Source organism: Mastomys coucha, unplaced genomic scaffold, assembly GCF_008632895.1.
Source record: "Mastomys coucha isolate ucsf_1 unplaced genomic scaffold, UCSF_Mcou_1 pScaffold21, whole genome shotgun sequence".
NCBI lineage: Eukaryota > Metazoa > Chordata > Mammalia > Rodentia > Muridae > Mastomys > Mastomys coucha.
This window is the reverse complement of record NW_022196904.1, coordinates 114,623,750-114,639,094: the sequence shown is the minus strand read 5'-3', so window position 1 is coordinate 114,639,094 and position 15,345 is coordinate 114,623,750. Positions and strand designations below refer to the sequence as shown.

The window sequence follows — 15,345 nt, the reverse complement described above, 5'->3', positions numbered from 1 at the left end:
TCCAGCCCAGCCCAGTCCAGCCCAGTCCAGCCCTGTCCAGCTGGGGACAGGCATACAGACCAAGATCCTCTGTCCTTTCTTGGTAGAAAAGAAAGAGAAAAGCGAAACAGCAAAAGCTGGAAATCCAGATGACTGAGGGAAATTTCTTAAGGTTTAATATCAGTGCCTAATGCAGAAACTTCCTAAGCAAGGTGCCCACTGGATTCTGTTGCTTTCAACTTTTCTCCTAAAGAAGGGGTGCCATACTACACAGAGATGCATACATATAAACATATAATATCCATGTGTGTATATGTGTATACAGACACACATGCTGCCACGCACCAAAGTTGCTGCCTGCCCCAGATCCCTCCTTGCCCAGCCTCAGTTCTATGGACAGCTACAGCTAGGTCCAGCCTGTGGCCTTCCTAACTTTAGGCCCTTCCCATCTAGCTGTGAAGATTCCATGTTAGCTGACTCGTGCTAGGAGCAAAATCCTAGGGGGTCATGTATAAAGAGTCTTTCCAAGGTAAACCTTGTTCAGGGTCAGGCAGAAAGGGAGGGCTGAGTGGGGTCCTGCCCCACATACACCTTTCCAAGCCTCTAATGTCCCTCGTGGGCCTTTAGCCCAAATCCCATATCAAAACATCACACCCAAGCTAAAAGCCATGCATCTCAAAAGGACACACCAAAGACAGTAGATTTTGGCGGAGTGAGGAGAGCTTGCTCTGAGGTCTCCCTCCACTTCGGGCTCATGGTACTCACTGCTCTCAGCCAGGACAAAGCTGCCACACTCTTGGGAGCTGTTGCTAGACTGGTCCATCACATTGACAATGAAAACTTCATCGGACAGGAACTGAGACAAGCGCATATGGCACGTGTACCATACATGTGTGCTGTTGTGGCCAGACCTGTGCAGGCTGCAGGAGGTCTCTTGATCCTGAAGTTCCCCATATTCATCTTGCCTTCGGGGACAGAGTAGATAGTCATGGCTGGGGACAGTGGAGCTCAGTACCCAGGGCAGGACAGTAATTCAAAGCATGAGTTGAGAAGACCTGGAGGTACGGCTGAGGGTCATGGTCCAAGCAGCCCTTCTCCCAGGGACAGTCCCCTCCCTACGACATCCAGCATGCTCTGAGTCCAGCCAGACACAGCTCACATACATTAGAGGACCAGATGCTCACTGTCTTGCCCAGGGCAGCAGCTCTCAGCTTTGGGAATGTGGGCTAAACCTGTCCCTGTCAGTCACAATGAGTAGACCGCTGAGAAATAGGAAGCCTCCGGCAGGTCTCTGGCAGGTTCTCCCTCCTTTCCTCCCTCCACCACTGAACACCCACAGCTCTGTGCTTAGAGGGGCATAGAGCTTAGTTCTCTGCTCTGACAGATCTTCCAGGGCTCTGGTCATGTGGGGCAATGGGAAATGCTTTGACTCTTTAAGTCTCACGGGGCAAAAAAGGATGGGTTTTAGAGTACATATAGAACTCCACAGATGTATATTTTCTTCCTTCCTGAACATGACCACCCACCCTCCAGGACCAATCTGCCACCTAACTTAGTCCTTCACTGAATTTTCTGTTTTTTTTTTTTTGTTGTTGTTTTTTGGTTTTTTGAAACAGGGTTTCTCTGTATAGCCCTGGCTGTCCTGGAACTCACTCTGTAGACCAGGCTGGCCTCGAACTCAGAAATCCGCCTGCCTCTGCCTCCCAAGTGCTGGGATTAAAGGCATGCGCCACCACTGCCCAGCTTGAATTTTCTATAACGCAAACCTTGCTGGACAATCAAGCAAGCCTCCGGCCTCGAGCACCTGTAATGGCTATCTGAAGGTATTGCCCCCTCCTCCACTATCTCTGAACTCCAACCCTCAGTGTAGCAGCCAGAGGGGCCTTCGAAGCTCCCTGCCACCAGCTGCCCTTCCTCATGTAGCACAGACAGCTCCTGCACAGCCACAGGCATCTATGTCTCCTATTTTCCCTCCTTCTGGCTTACTCTGCTTAGGTCACAGTCAGGCGGCGCTGAAAGCAAGAGCTGACACTCACAGCGTTTGCTCCCCCATGACCTTTGCACGTGCTGTGCATGCTGCCATGGGTACCCGGCCAGCCCAGCTGAGCATCCCTGACTCTCCACCCTGCAGTATCAAGTCTTGTTTTGGTCTCAGCCCCTATAGCACATCTGGCAAAACTTTGTTTCAAGGGGATGAACACCCGAAGGACAAGTGGTCTCTATCGTAAAACAGTGTGTGGGATGGCGAGCACACTGGCTATGGGAATCTTGGCCAGTGGCTAAACCTCACTGACCTTTAGTGTCCTTGGCTGGATCATAGTAGCAATAATTTCAAGATTATTCATGGTGAGGACACAGCGCCTACTCATGTGCTTAGGAGGTCACTGGGAACTGGCCATCCCAGGGCTGCCAACCCAGGAAGGTCTATGAGGGAAAGCAAGACAGACTACAGCCTCCCTTTTGTGTGTTCCAAGTAAGTCCTGTGAGCCTGGTCATCCGTAAGGTGGGGAACCTGGCTCACAGCTCACAGTCTTCGGTGACTGACATTGCTGGTGGAAGGGGCAGGCCCTTGCTTGTAGCTCAGCTTCCTGCTGAGCATGCAGCAGGTTAGCTCAGCCCAGGGCTCAGTAGGCAGCCCCTCCACATCCTGTCATCCTCTCTGAGGAGCTCCTCAGGGGTTGGAGGCATGGTTACTCACCAGGTGAGACTGAGTATGCTGGGGTTGGGGCTCCGTGTCCCCAGGACACAGGTGATGGTCCAGAGGTAGTCAGTGTAACAGGTGATGTCCAGGCAGCTCCAAGCTGGAGGGATAACAGAGAGGCCCTTGTTGGGGGAGACCCAGTAAAAAAGCCTTGGCAGGTTGTGAGGCTGGGGACAGGCTTGGGATAAAAGCCTGGGACACAGGGACTCTTGACACCTAGAATTCTTTCTGTGAGTTCCAGCATTTCAAGACTAGTCTTGGTGATGAGGTTTTTCTAATGTGAAACTAGGCCCATATTTGGTTCCAAGGCCACTGTTTCTCATAGGATAAGACACTCTGAACCCGCTACAGGCAGAGAACAGATAAATCCCCCAGGTCAGGGCGAGTGGCACAGGCTCATGAGCTCGTAGCCTCATCTGGGAGGGGGAGGGGTTAGGGAAGACTTCAGCAGTTTGCAGAAAAATTAATTGTGCCACTGCCGATGACAGCATGGCTGCCAAGATGGCGCTGGGCTGGAAGAGCCACCTCTCCCCCACCTTCTCCCCACCTTTCCCCCTCCTCCTTCTCCTCCCCCTCCCTCTCCCCAACCTCACCCCTACCTTCTCCCTCACCCTCTCCCCCACACCCCAGCCATTTGTTTCCTTTGCAAATGACAGGCACAGCAGGCATGGGGCCCATTTGCTTTCCCAAGCATTTGGGAAACAGAAGCAGGTGGATTCCTAGTTTAAGACCTGCTTGGGCTACACAACCAGATCCTGTCTCAAAGGGCAAGGGAAAGTATCTGACTAATAATGAAATAAAAACATAGAATTGATATAGCAGCAAGCTGAGGCAGGAGGCTTATAACCATATACCAAAACCTTGTCTCAAAAATGAATGAATGAATGAATGAATGATGAACGAACTAACAGTGGCACTACAGGTAGGTACCTGGGGCCCTGGTAAAATTAGAATGTATGTGCCCCATCAAATGCTCAGGCCACAGAGCATGTGAGGAGGTGGGGCCTACAAAGCAACAGAGTCCTCAGGCCAAGCTCCTAAGGGGCTCTAGTGGTGTTATGAGTGGCTGGAGGGACCAGGCTTATTTCTGCCCACATCCTGCCTCCCACCATGAAAACAAGAGGATCAGCACCACACTGGAGCTACATGCTGAACTTTGCTGGCAGTAGAGTTCCCTGCACTGAGCACCCAGCTCTGGGACTGCAAAAGATAGACATTTGATCCTGTGTGTGGGCTCCTGCACATGTACGTACACATGCAGTTTGGAGACAGGGGTCTTTCTCAGTCTTTCTCAACCTTGTTTGTTGAGATAGGCTCTCTTGCCCAGCCTGGAGCTCACTGATTGAGCTAAGCATCCTGGCCAGCATGCCCCTGGGATCTGCCTCTACCCGCCAATGCAAAAATAGCAGATATGCTCAGCTGCACCGGGTCCCTTCCATGGGTCCTGAGGATGGAATGGCAAACACATCACCAAAGCCATCACTCTGCCCATGATCTGCTCCTTATATTTTGTCTTTGTGCCATGGGACGGAGGCAGACCTAAGAGTCAGGCAGCCACACACAGGGTAGCCACAGGGTCTGTGTTCTCCCTGGACCTCTTTCTCTCCACTGATGGCAACACAGCCAGGCTCCACAGGAGGAGCAGGAGATGACCTTCTAGTCTCAGTGACAAGTGCCTGATATCCAGCCCCCAACCCCCTCTCCCCGATGCAGGAATGTTAGGGGTTTCCAGAGCAGGCAGGGTGTCACAAACAAAAAGGGAAATCAAGAGTCATGCCTGTTTCCTATGGGAACTAAAGTACTGGATATTTCGGTAAAACCCAGAGCAAATGTTGCTGAGCCTGCAGAGTCAAGTTCCCCTCACCCTGGGCAGCCTGGACAGCCTCTCATCTCCTGGCTCTTGATGGAGAGCACTCCTGGACCCTTGGCTTTGGGGAGAATGCCCTAAACAGGATTCTTGGCCTGCAGTTCTGATGCCTTTCCTCAGGGACTGCCGACAGAATTCTGGCTTCTCTATCTCTACCTCCCTTCTCCTCCAGCTTCTCTGTCTCAACCTCCCTTCTCCTCCAACTCACGAGGGTTCATGACCTAAGTGAGAGTCTTGCACAAAGTGGAATGGAGGTTAAATCAAGGGCAGAACTTCCTTCCCGTGGTGGTGGAGAGCCTTTCTGTTTACTGGAGCTCTTTGGAAACGAGGCACTTAGCTTTAGTGTCAAATAGACAGAGGCTGTGGATTATAGGTTGTTGGCCAGCAGCTATGACCAGGAGCCTACAACATCATGTAGGCCCTACTGAGCTTTGTGGGAGGAGATGGTCCCCATCCGTCCTGCAGTCATGGTGCTGAGGACTTACCTCCATGGAGAATCAGCAGGAGTAAGGGAGCAGCCAGGCCCCGTGGCATGCTGTGTGTCCCAGACCTGCAAGAAAAGTGTGTGGTATATGTGGTGAACCAGCTGGGACAATGTACTGAGTGGCCTCCCCACCCAGAGTCAGTCCCTGCCACATCAAAAGAATTAGCCCAAATCTCACAAAGAAGACCCCTGTTGAATAGCTTACAGTGGCACACTAGGGAAAGCCAGAGCACCACACAAAGTTGCTGAGAGCCCCTGACTGGCTGAGATGGACAAGGCCCCTTGAGGAATCAAGGGGGTAATGATACTGTGGGCAGAAGGGTAACAGGTGGACAACACCAGGCCCCTCCTGCCCTTTGCCTATAGGAATGCTAGCTCAGGGAGACCACCTGCTCAGGAGCCTCATTCAGGCCAGCTCATCCAGTATGGGCCGAGGACTAGGGCCTTGAAGGAAGGTGGCTCATGCATGGGTCAGGTCATGGGTGAGGTTCCAGACCTCACAATAAGACTACATTTCATCTGGGGTTTCCTCAAATCTAGCAGCATTGAGTAGCCTACCAGACCATCATCAAAGAAGCATATGGCCTGCTGCATGGTTCCAGACCAACCTCTTGCTATCTCTGGACCTTATAAAGCAATGGAGGCCTATCTAGAGCTTTGTGACAATTCAAGCAAATTGTGTGCAGAGAGAGCTGGGCATTGGCTCTGGTACACAGCCTGTGCAGGGCTGACTGAGCTAGAACAGAGTCCAGAAGGTTCTGGAATAGAACAGCAAGTGCAGTGTGCCCAAGGGGCTTCCAAAATGCTTCACTTTCAAAATTACTTATTTGATATTTTTCTATAAATGTTTAATCTTATTCCAACCCCATTCTAAAAATTAACATTCGTGGTTGTACACTTTTTCCACAGGGGTGTGTTTTCCCCCTTCCCACCCCTGTCTTCTTGAGACAGAGTCTTAACTATGTAACCAAGACTGATCATGACCTTCTGAACTTCCTGCTTCAGCCTTATAACTTTTGTAATTATAGTCATTACCATAACATAAGTATTAGAATAAAACATTATGGAAAATATCAGTTCAACTTGCTTTGAGTAACACTGGTCTTGGGTGGCCCAGCCTCACAAGCCCTGTGGTATGGTTTGGGTCGCCCCCTCGCCCAAACTTTGTGTGTTAGAAACCTAACACCCAGACCATACTTTAATAGAATGGAGGGAATCAGGATTAGCTGAGGTCACGAGGGCGGAGCCTGTGACGGCATTAGTGAGTTTTAAATAGATCATGGCGGGAACGGAACTCAGTGTTCCAGCATTTGCCTAAACATATGTGAGCCCCTGGTTTCTGCTCCCAGCACTGAAGCAGAAAGGCAAGCAGGAAGGAGGACATGGGAGGAACGGAAGGAAGAGAGATCCAAGCTGGTGCATCAGCTGTGCCTCCCTGGACCGCTCTCCATCATGCTGGGATGGTGCACACACCCTTGTGCTCCCAAGACGCCAGACCTTCAGCTGTATAACTGTCCTTCTCATTTCCCAGTGTTGGCTGCTTTGCCGCAGCATCAGACTGAGCAAAGCCCCCGCCCCTGCCCCTGATACTACACTGTGAAGAGGTGAGCTCTGACCTTAGGAGACTTGCTCCAAGCCTGCTCCCCTTAAAGGGGTCACACCCGAGACAGAAGCCCCAGCAGAGCAGAACTCTGTGTCGCATCCCAGCCAGAGGGAAAGTAGAAATCCTTCTATCCTTTGTCAAGAGCCTCTGCTCTATGCTCCATACCACACAGCTCTGCACAAGCCTCAGGCAGACATTAGCTGCTCTGCCTGCCTGTATTGGCAGCCTTCCTCAAGGCGTGCTCCTTAAATGCAGTCCCTCTGTATGGTTCACAGACGAGGCAGGGAGCCAGGCTTGGCTTGTCCCATTGTGCCCTGCCACAGTGACAAGATAGGGCAAGACATAAGTTCAGGGAAGCAAGTGGCAGACAGCCTGGCCTCATCTCTAGATTCCTGATATTGATCTTTTCTGGGCACCTATCAGAAACCTGCAGACACCTCTGTTGTCTCTTAGAGATGTACCTTGGCTCATGGTTTCAAGGGGCTCAGTCTGTCCCAACAGGAAGGTGTGGTGGAGTGGTCATACGGGTGCTTGGTAGAGGTAGTTCCTATCTCGATGGCCCACAAAGCAGGGAGCAAGGCGGGAAAAACAGGGTGGGTATCACCCTCAAAGGCCCACCCCCAAAGACCTACTTCCTTCATCCAGGCCCCCCTTAAATATAGGAACAAGCCTCAGTTGCCATCTCTGAAACGGAATCCATTCTACCCCTGAACCTCAGAGCTAAGAGCAGCCAGTGGAGAGCCAGGTGTCAGGGGTAAGCCACACCCACTCCTGCTGTTCTCCTTTGCTTTCTAATGCTGTGATAAACACCATGACCAAAAGCAACTTGAAGAGAAAGGGTTTATTTCAGTTTACCTCTCGGGTCACACTCCATCACTGAACAAAGTTAGGGCAGGAACTTGGAAGCAGAGGCTAATGCAGAGGCCATGGAGGGGTGTTACTTACTGGCTTGCTCCCTCATGGCTTACCCAGCCTACTTTCTTTTATAACCTAGGATCATTTGCCCAGGGGTGACAACTACCCATGGTAGGCTGGGCCCTCCCACATCAATCATTAATCAATAAAATGCCCCACAGGCTGCCTACAGTCTGCCTTGTAAGTACCAAAGCTAAAGGTACCATTCTGTCAGAGCCTTTGGGAAATTAACTTGGTGCTTATAATCACCCGCAACAGTAGGCACAGGGTAGATGTTACATGTTCCTGTTTTAATTACACTCTGTGTGTGTCTGTGTGTGTGTGTGTGCGCGCACACACGTGCGCCACAGCATGTATAAGGAGGTCAGATGACAACCTGCAAGAGTTGGTTCTCTCCCTCCATTGTGTGGATCCCAGATATTGACTCAGGTCATCCAGCTAAGAATCTCTACTTACTAAACCATCTCATGGGCCCACATAAAAGTTTCTTAAGCAGCCGGACAGTGGTGGCGCACGCCTTTAATCCCAGCACTTGGGAGGCAGAGGCAGGCGGATTTCTGAGTTCGAGGCCAGCCTGGTCTACAGAGTGAGTTCCAGGACAGCCAGGGCTATACAGAGAAACCTTGCCTTGAAAAAAAAAAGTTTCTTAAGCAAATCACAACCAGCTTGCTAAAAAGCCAGCCCACCATCATGATATATAACAGCTGACAGAAAACAAAACAAAACAAAACAAAACCCAGTCATGCCACCTTCCTGATACTCCAGGAATTGGGGCTCCCCTCAGTTTATCTTTAAAAGTTGGGACAGAGGTATCAGAAGTGTTGGAGGTGGGTTACCACCAAATGGAGATGCTGGCGCTCTGCATTGACGGCTTTTTCTACTCTTGCTCTGGGATCTGAGAACACACTTAGGGCTGCTGCATCAAGGGAACAGTGATGTTGGTGCTGAAGGTGTCCCCATCACTTCTTCCACATTGTCTTGACACCCAAAGGGGTCTTCTGGTCATGCTGGTCTCTTTACCCTGACTTCTCTCCTGGGACACCCATGAGGCTCATAAGAAAGGTAGGAGGTATTCCAAGAGCTTCTGCATACCCTTCACAGTGGGAAGCAGAAGGCCTGAAGTCTGCTACATCCCAGCTGTGTGTCCTTGGGCAAATTACCTAGCCTCTCTGATTCTGTTTTCTACTATCCGTGCCTTTACTGAAGTTGGTTGGGAGTGTTGAGTGCATTATTGCATGGGGACATATCAGAGTGTTTATCAGGCCCTAAGGCTGGGGTTGGGATAAAGCAAACTAGCAGCTAACCACATTTCACAGGGAAGTGGAGAAGGTTAGAGGGAGCAAATGGAGGCCCCAGAGAGCCCAACCTCTTGGGGAGCAAAGAAACGCAAATAAAACCACACGGGCTTACCAAGCATATTTTATCAGATTGGCTAGGAACTAAAGCTCATTCAGAGTCTGATACACAGGAACTGCCATTCATGGCCAGGGAGAGGTGACGATACAAGTGGTCTGGAAAACAGTGGTGTGTGACTGAATGAATGTAGACAGCAGCTTCTCTCAGAGCCAGCCGTGCCATGTTCACACTCACACTCACCAGCACAGGAGAAGCTTAGAATGAGTTGTCCCAAGCAGATGCTTCTATTTAGAAGGAAATGAAAAATCTCTCTGGAAAGCATCAGCTGCATTCTAAGGCTCCACGTCTTCATTCACGGTGCCTGGAGTTCTGTTAACGTGATAGGGAGTTACATCCAGAGCCCGTGACCAGCAAGGGTGAGCACGGGGCAGCAGCCCAGCCCAGCACAGATTGAGAGTCTGCACATTATGGTCCTGCAGTGGTCCTACCTAGGAGTTCCTGGAGCTTGGAGTGGTGGCACACACCTCTAATCTTAGCAATAGGGAAGCAGAGGCAGATGGGTCTCTGTGAGTTTAAGGCCAGCCAGGGTGACATACTGAGACCCATTCTCAGAAAAATAAATAAAAAAGAGATCTTGGAGGAAGGGTGTAGCTCTGTTATACAGCCTGGGCTTGAAGTGTGAAGGCTGTGATGACAGGAGGGGAGGTTGAGGGAAGGGAGGGAAGAGAGGGAGAGAAGGAAGGGGAGGGAAGGAGGGAAGGAGGGAGGGATAATTCTTGTTCTATTTTAAAAGAGAAATTCTGAATTTATAAGCAGTGATGGGATGGGTTTGACAACAGATTAGAAACATCAGAAGGGGATTTGTGAGCTGAAAGCTGCTCAGCAGAAAGCAGTCAGAGGAAGAAATGTTTCAATATACAAAAAACAGCAAAAGGCACCTCTAGCATTAAGAAAGACTGGCCACCCATGCACACTCACTTCTCAAGAACCAGGAGCCCAGATCCTCATAATCACAAAACTCCTTTATAGTATTGATTGCAACTTCATTTTAAAGCATGTGCGTGTACACACACACACATACACACCCACACACACACTCACACATACACACACATACATACACACACTCACACATACATACACACACTCAGACATACACACTCACACACACTCACACACACCACACCCCTTTCATAGGCAGAATTGCCACTATACACATTAATTTGTCCCTTTTAGAGGAAACTTTTATTTAGTTAGCTATTTTTGAAACAGGACTCACTATGTAGCCAAGGATAACCTTAACTGTCAACCTGATCCGATTAATGAACACGGTAGAAAGTATGCCTGTGGGGAGCTGTGTGGTGTTTGCAGAGGCAATGGGGTCCTGAGGTTCTGAGCTACTGAGACCCACCCCCCCACACCCATGGGTTTAGGATATGAGGCATTGTATGAGGCATTGTTGCTACACAGTACAGAGTAGGAGGTGGCATGGAGGGAGTCAGATAAGAGGGTTATATCAGAGGAAGCCCCTTGCCCTGTCCCCAACCTGCATTCTCTGTCCCTTTCCTCTGCTTCCTGGCCACCATGCCAGAACTACTCTGTACCTTGGGACCCTCACCATCATGATGGACTGATGCCTCTGCACTTGCAAGCCCAAATAAGCCTTTCCCCAATAAATTGTTCCTGTTAGATCGCTAGAAAATTATATTTAAAATTAAAGACAAAGATTAAAGGTACCACACACCTTTAATCCCAGCACTCAGGGGGCAGAGGCAGACAGATGTCTGAGTTCAAGGCCAGCCTGGTCTACAGAGTGAGTTCCAGGACAGGGGTACACAGAAAACCCCTTTATATAATAGTAATAATAATAATAATAATAATAATAAATTAAAGACAAAGGGACATTGAAAGTACTGCAAAGGAAAAAATTATTTACCTTCAAAGAGGGCATAATATGGCGACAACTGACTTTCACAGAAATAAAGACGATAGGAAGCAATAGAATAAAAGCCTTAAAGGCTGAAAATTTTAAATTTAAATGTATAATTTTATATCTAACAAAATATTCCTTTAAGGACTCTCAGAGAAGTACAACATTTGATAAAGGAACAACAAACAAGATAATAGGAAACATAAAGCAGTATTTTTTGTTGTTGTTTTTGTTTTGCTCTATGTATTCTATGTAAGTACACTGTAGCTGTTCTCAGACACACCAAAAGAGGGTGTCAGATCTCATTACCACCTCATGGATGGTGGTAAGCCACCATGTGGGTGCTGGGATTTGAACTCAGGACCTTTGGAAGAGCAGTCAGTGCTCTTCCCCGCTGAGCCATCTCGACAGCCCAGGAAACATAAAGCAGTATTTTTTAAAAGATGGGAGGTATTGTTATTTAGCCCAGGATGGCCCAAGCCCTGTGCAGCTTGGATGACAGGCATTCACCGCCAGCCTCTGAGAGTAACATCCATGTTCAAGAGTGGAGTATATAAAAAGGGAAAAAAGAACAAGAATAGATGAAACCAAAAATCAAAAAGACAAAAATAACAAGACACTTGTTTTCCCAGACTTAATCCCAAACACATGAGTACTTCCATTAACTGCAAATGAGTTAGCCTGGGAGGTAAACCAACCATGATGTCAACCATAGACAGGAAAAGAGAGTCCATCTTTTACACGAATGAAATGCAAAGGTCCTAACAGAAAGCTCACATTCAGTTATAATGATACAAAAGTGGCTAATGCTGTCTTCACGTCATTTATGTCAATACAAGAGATAGGTTTGGCCGTCTATTTTATGCCATTTACAGAAGAAAGGAAATTTTTATCTGACTATTTAATAGGTGCAGAAAATGTATTTAATGGATTGAAATATCCATTCATGATTTTGAGAGCTCATCAAAAAAATAAAATTCCTTGACTGTAGGAATTTTAGAACAGAGGAACGTTCTTTACTTTGATAAGGGCACACACACAAACAGTATGCACAGCAAGCAGTGTCCTTAATGGCCAAATTACTCAGCCTATTTTTTTCTTGAGTTAGAATCTTGCTACATTCCTAAAATGGCCTCAAGCTCCCAAACCCCCTGCCTCAGCCTCTCGAGTGCTGAGATTACAGAGGTGTGCCAACACGTCCAATTCAAATATTGAACATGTTCACCCTGAAGATTGGAAAAAAATCCAAGAACATCTATTAAGATAACAGTTCTATTCAACACAGCAAGGTAGCAACAAAAGCCTCATGAAGATTAGAAAAGTAAGTGTCTGGAACAGTAGAAAGACTTGGGCCTAGAAAGGTCCAAGACATGCCACCAATAGAGCTCATCACAACATGATAAAGGCACACATGAAAGGTCCAAGACATGCCACCAATAGAGCTCATCACAACATAATAAAGGCACACATGAAAGCCCACAGTCAAGCAAACACGCTCACTCTGAGATCGGAAACAAGGCAAGGACTCTCGATTGCCACTTCTGTTCAACTGGAAGTCTCAGCCAGGACAGTGAGGCAAGAGGAGAAATAAGGGGCACATAAAAAGAAAGAAAGAAGGTTATCTCTGTTTGCAGATAATATGTAGAAAATCCTGAAGATTCCACACTGAAAAAAGGTAGATTGAAGATAAGAATCCTGTAAGATTGAAGACAATAAATACTAAGACAATAAATATTGGCTGTATTTTATATCCATAAACAATGGTCAAATGGGAAATTAAAGGGCTGGAGAGACGGCTCAGTGGCTACGGGCATTTACTACCTTCCCAGAGGACCTTACATTCTCAGCACTCACACCAGAGGGCTCACAACCACCTGCAGCTCCAGGGGACTCAATACCTCTGACCCCTCACACTCCTTGCTCATGTGCACCTATCCATGTGCAGACACAGGCCTGTACATAATTAAAAATGATAAAAACCGTAACATAAAACAAATAAGACAATGCTACTTATAATAGCATCAAAACAATAAAACACTTTACTCAGAGAAATGAAGCATATTATCGAAAGAAATTAAGAAAGTCAGAAATAAATAAAAAGATATCCCTTCATGGGATGAAAGGCAATATTGTTAAGATATCAATATTGCCCAGAGTAACTATAAAGTTAAATAATTTCTACCAAAACGCCAATAGTGCTTCTTGTAGAAATAGAAAAATCCATCCTAGAATTCATCTGGGATCTTGAAGGATCATGAATAACCGACAATACAGAGAAGAGGAATCAAAGCTGGAGTCTTTCTTGGATTCAAAACATACTTTAAATTACAGTGATCAATGGGCTGGAGAGATAGCTCAGAGGTGAAGAGCACTGCCTGTTCTTCACAGGACCAGAGTTCGGTTTCCAGCACCCTCATGGGGTCTCACAACTCTCTGTGACTCTAGTCACATAGGATCCTATGTCCTCTTCTGGATTCCACAGACACCCCACTCTCATGCACCTACATACATTCAGGCAAACACCCATACACATAAAATAAAAGTAAATAAATCTTTGAAAAAATTAAACCACAATTATAATTGGTAGTGGGATAATTATAAATGTGGAGTGCAATGGCAAAGAATAGAGATCCCTCAAACAAGCCCGCAGGAGATGATCGAATAATCTATGAGGTCACCCAGACCACCAGCGTGGAAGGACAGAACTTCAAGAAGCAATGCACATGAATGTAATCCCGACATTTTGGAGGTAGAACTTCAAGAAGCAATGCACATGAATGTAATCCCGACATTTTGGAGGTGGACTCAGGAGCACCAGGAATAGCAGGTCATCCTGGGCTACAGAGTAAGAGGCCACCCTGGGGCAAACAAAGAAGATAATCAAAGAAATGACCCTGGGGAGAGGCATAGCCTCATGTGTCAGGATTAGGTTGGTCTCCTATCTTAACCACACTCAGGAATGAACTCAAGATGGCTGGAGACCTAAAACTATAGATGCCCTAGGAGAGAGCACAGGCGGCCAAAATGAAACCAGACCAACTTCAAGCAGCTAGAGAGAGATGCTCGCGCAACCAGATGGCAGGCAAGCGCCTAGGACCCAAATATAAAAAAGAACACTGCAACTCAGTAACTGCATCCCGAACGACCCCATGTTAAAACGGACTAGTGCCTTTTCTCCAAAGGAGCTTACAATGGCCAGCAAGCACAAGGAGGCATCTCAGTATCACTGATCATCAGGAAATCAAAATTGAAGCTCCCATAAGGAGTTACCTTACACTAGACACAATGACCACTGTCTAAAACAGAATAAAGTGACACATATTGGTGATGATGTAGAGAGGTTGCAAAACTTTTCTATATTTGGTAGGGTTATACAACAATGAAAAATGCAATTAAAACTAGAAATAACAGGTATATATCCAAAATAGGTTAAAGCGACAGTTCAGTGATGTGTTTTCACACTCCTGTTTACTGCCCCAAAATTTACAATGACCAACATGTGTAAGCAATCTTAGTCCATTCACAGACAAAATGTGCTCTAAGCACAAATGGAGTGCTATTCAGCCTTTTTAAAAAGAAGGAACTCCTGTCATATGTTGTAATGTGGGTGAAACTTGAAGACATCATGCTAAGAAGTGAAATAAAACAGACACAGGAATGCAGATGCTGCCTGGCTCCACTCAGTCTCAGAAACAGGGAGCAGACTGCAAAGGAGAAGTAGGGCATTGCAGTTTGAATGATCTAGAACGTTGCGGCCAGCGTGGAGGAGGGCTAGAACTCTACTGCTTGCCCTGTCTGTCTGGAACAGCATTGTGTTGACTTAAGATGGTGACAGCAGAGGGATGGTAGACAGCTTGGTCAGTACAGTGTCTGCTGCCCAAGCACCGGGACTTGCATTGAAACCCAACCCCCATGGAGAAGCTGTGTGAGGCAATGCATGCCCCCAGGCTGGGGAGGCTGAGACAGGAGGATCTGTGGAGCCCACTAGTCAGCCAGCCAGTCTAGCCAAACCAAGGAGTTCCGTGGTCAGTTCTTAAAACATAAAGTGGAAAGAGGTTGAAGAAGAAACCAAGGGTGATCTTTGGCCTCCATGAATGGATGCCCAACACACACAGACACAGATAGACACACTCACACACATAGACACACACAGAGATATACATACACAACCACGTACACAGACACACACACACATAGACACACAGAGAGATATACACACGCAAACAATACATACAGACACACACAGAGATACACACAGACACACAGATACATACAGACACACAGACACACACAGAAATGTACACACACAAACACACACAGATACACATAGATACACTCACATACACAGAGATATACACACACAAACATACACAGAGACACATAGAGATATACATACACAAAGACACAGAGTTACACAGACACACACACATACAGAGACACACACACATATACACTGAACCCCAAGCCTGGAACTCTGCTTATTATCACACTTTTTTTTTTTTTTTTTTTT

At 47.3% G+C, this 15,345-nt stretch overlaps 1 protein-coding gene across 3 annotated transcripts in view; it reads right to left on the bottom strand.

Annotated features, from left to right (window-relative positions):
- Il21r (interleukin 21 receptor) overlaps nt 1–15,345 on the bottom strand; it is a 30,246-nt gene that overhangs the window by 5,647 nt on the left and 9,254 nt on the right. For 2 of the 3 annotated variants that reach the window (XM_031388220.1, XM_031388221.1), the window contains exons 2-5: nt 9,146–9,274; nt 5,033–5,097; nt 2,678–2,780; nt 745–944 (exon numbers count right to left, since the gene is read on the bottom strand). In XM_031388220.1, coding sequence (XP_031244080.1) covers nt 745–944; nt 2,678–2,780; nt 5,033–5,081 — 352 coding nt within the window. In that variant the 5' untranslated portion in view covers nt 5,082–5,097; nt 9,146–9,274. The remainder of the gene's footprint in view (nt 1–744; nt 945–2,677; nt 2,781–5,032; nt 5,098–9,145; nt 9,275–15,345) is intronic. The other variant, XM_031388219.1, reaches the window with a different exon arrangement.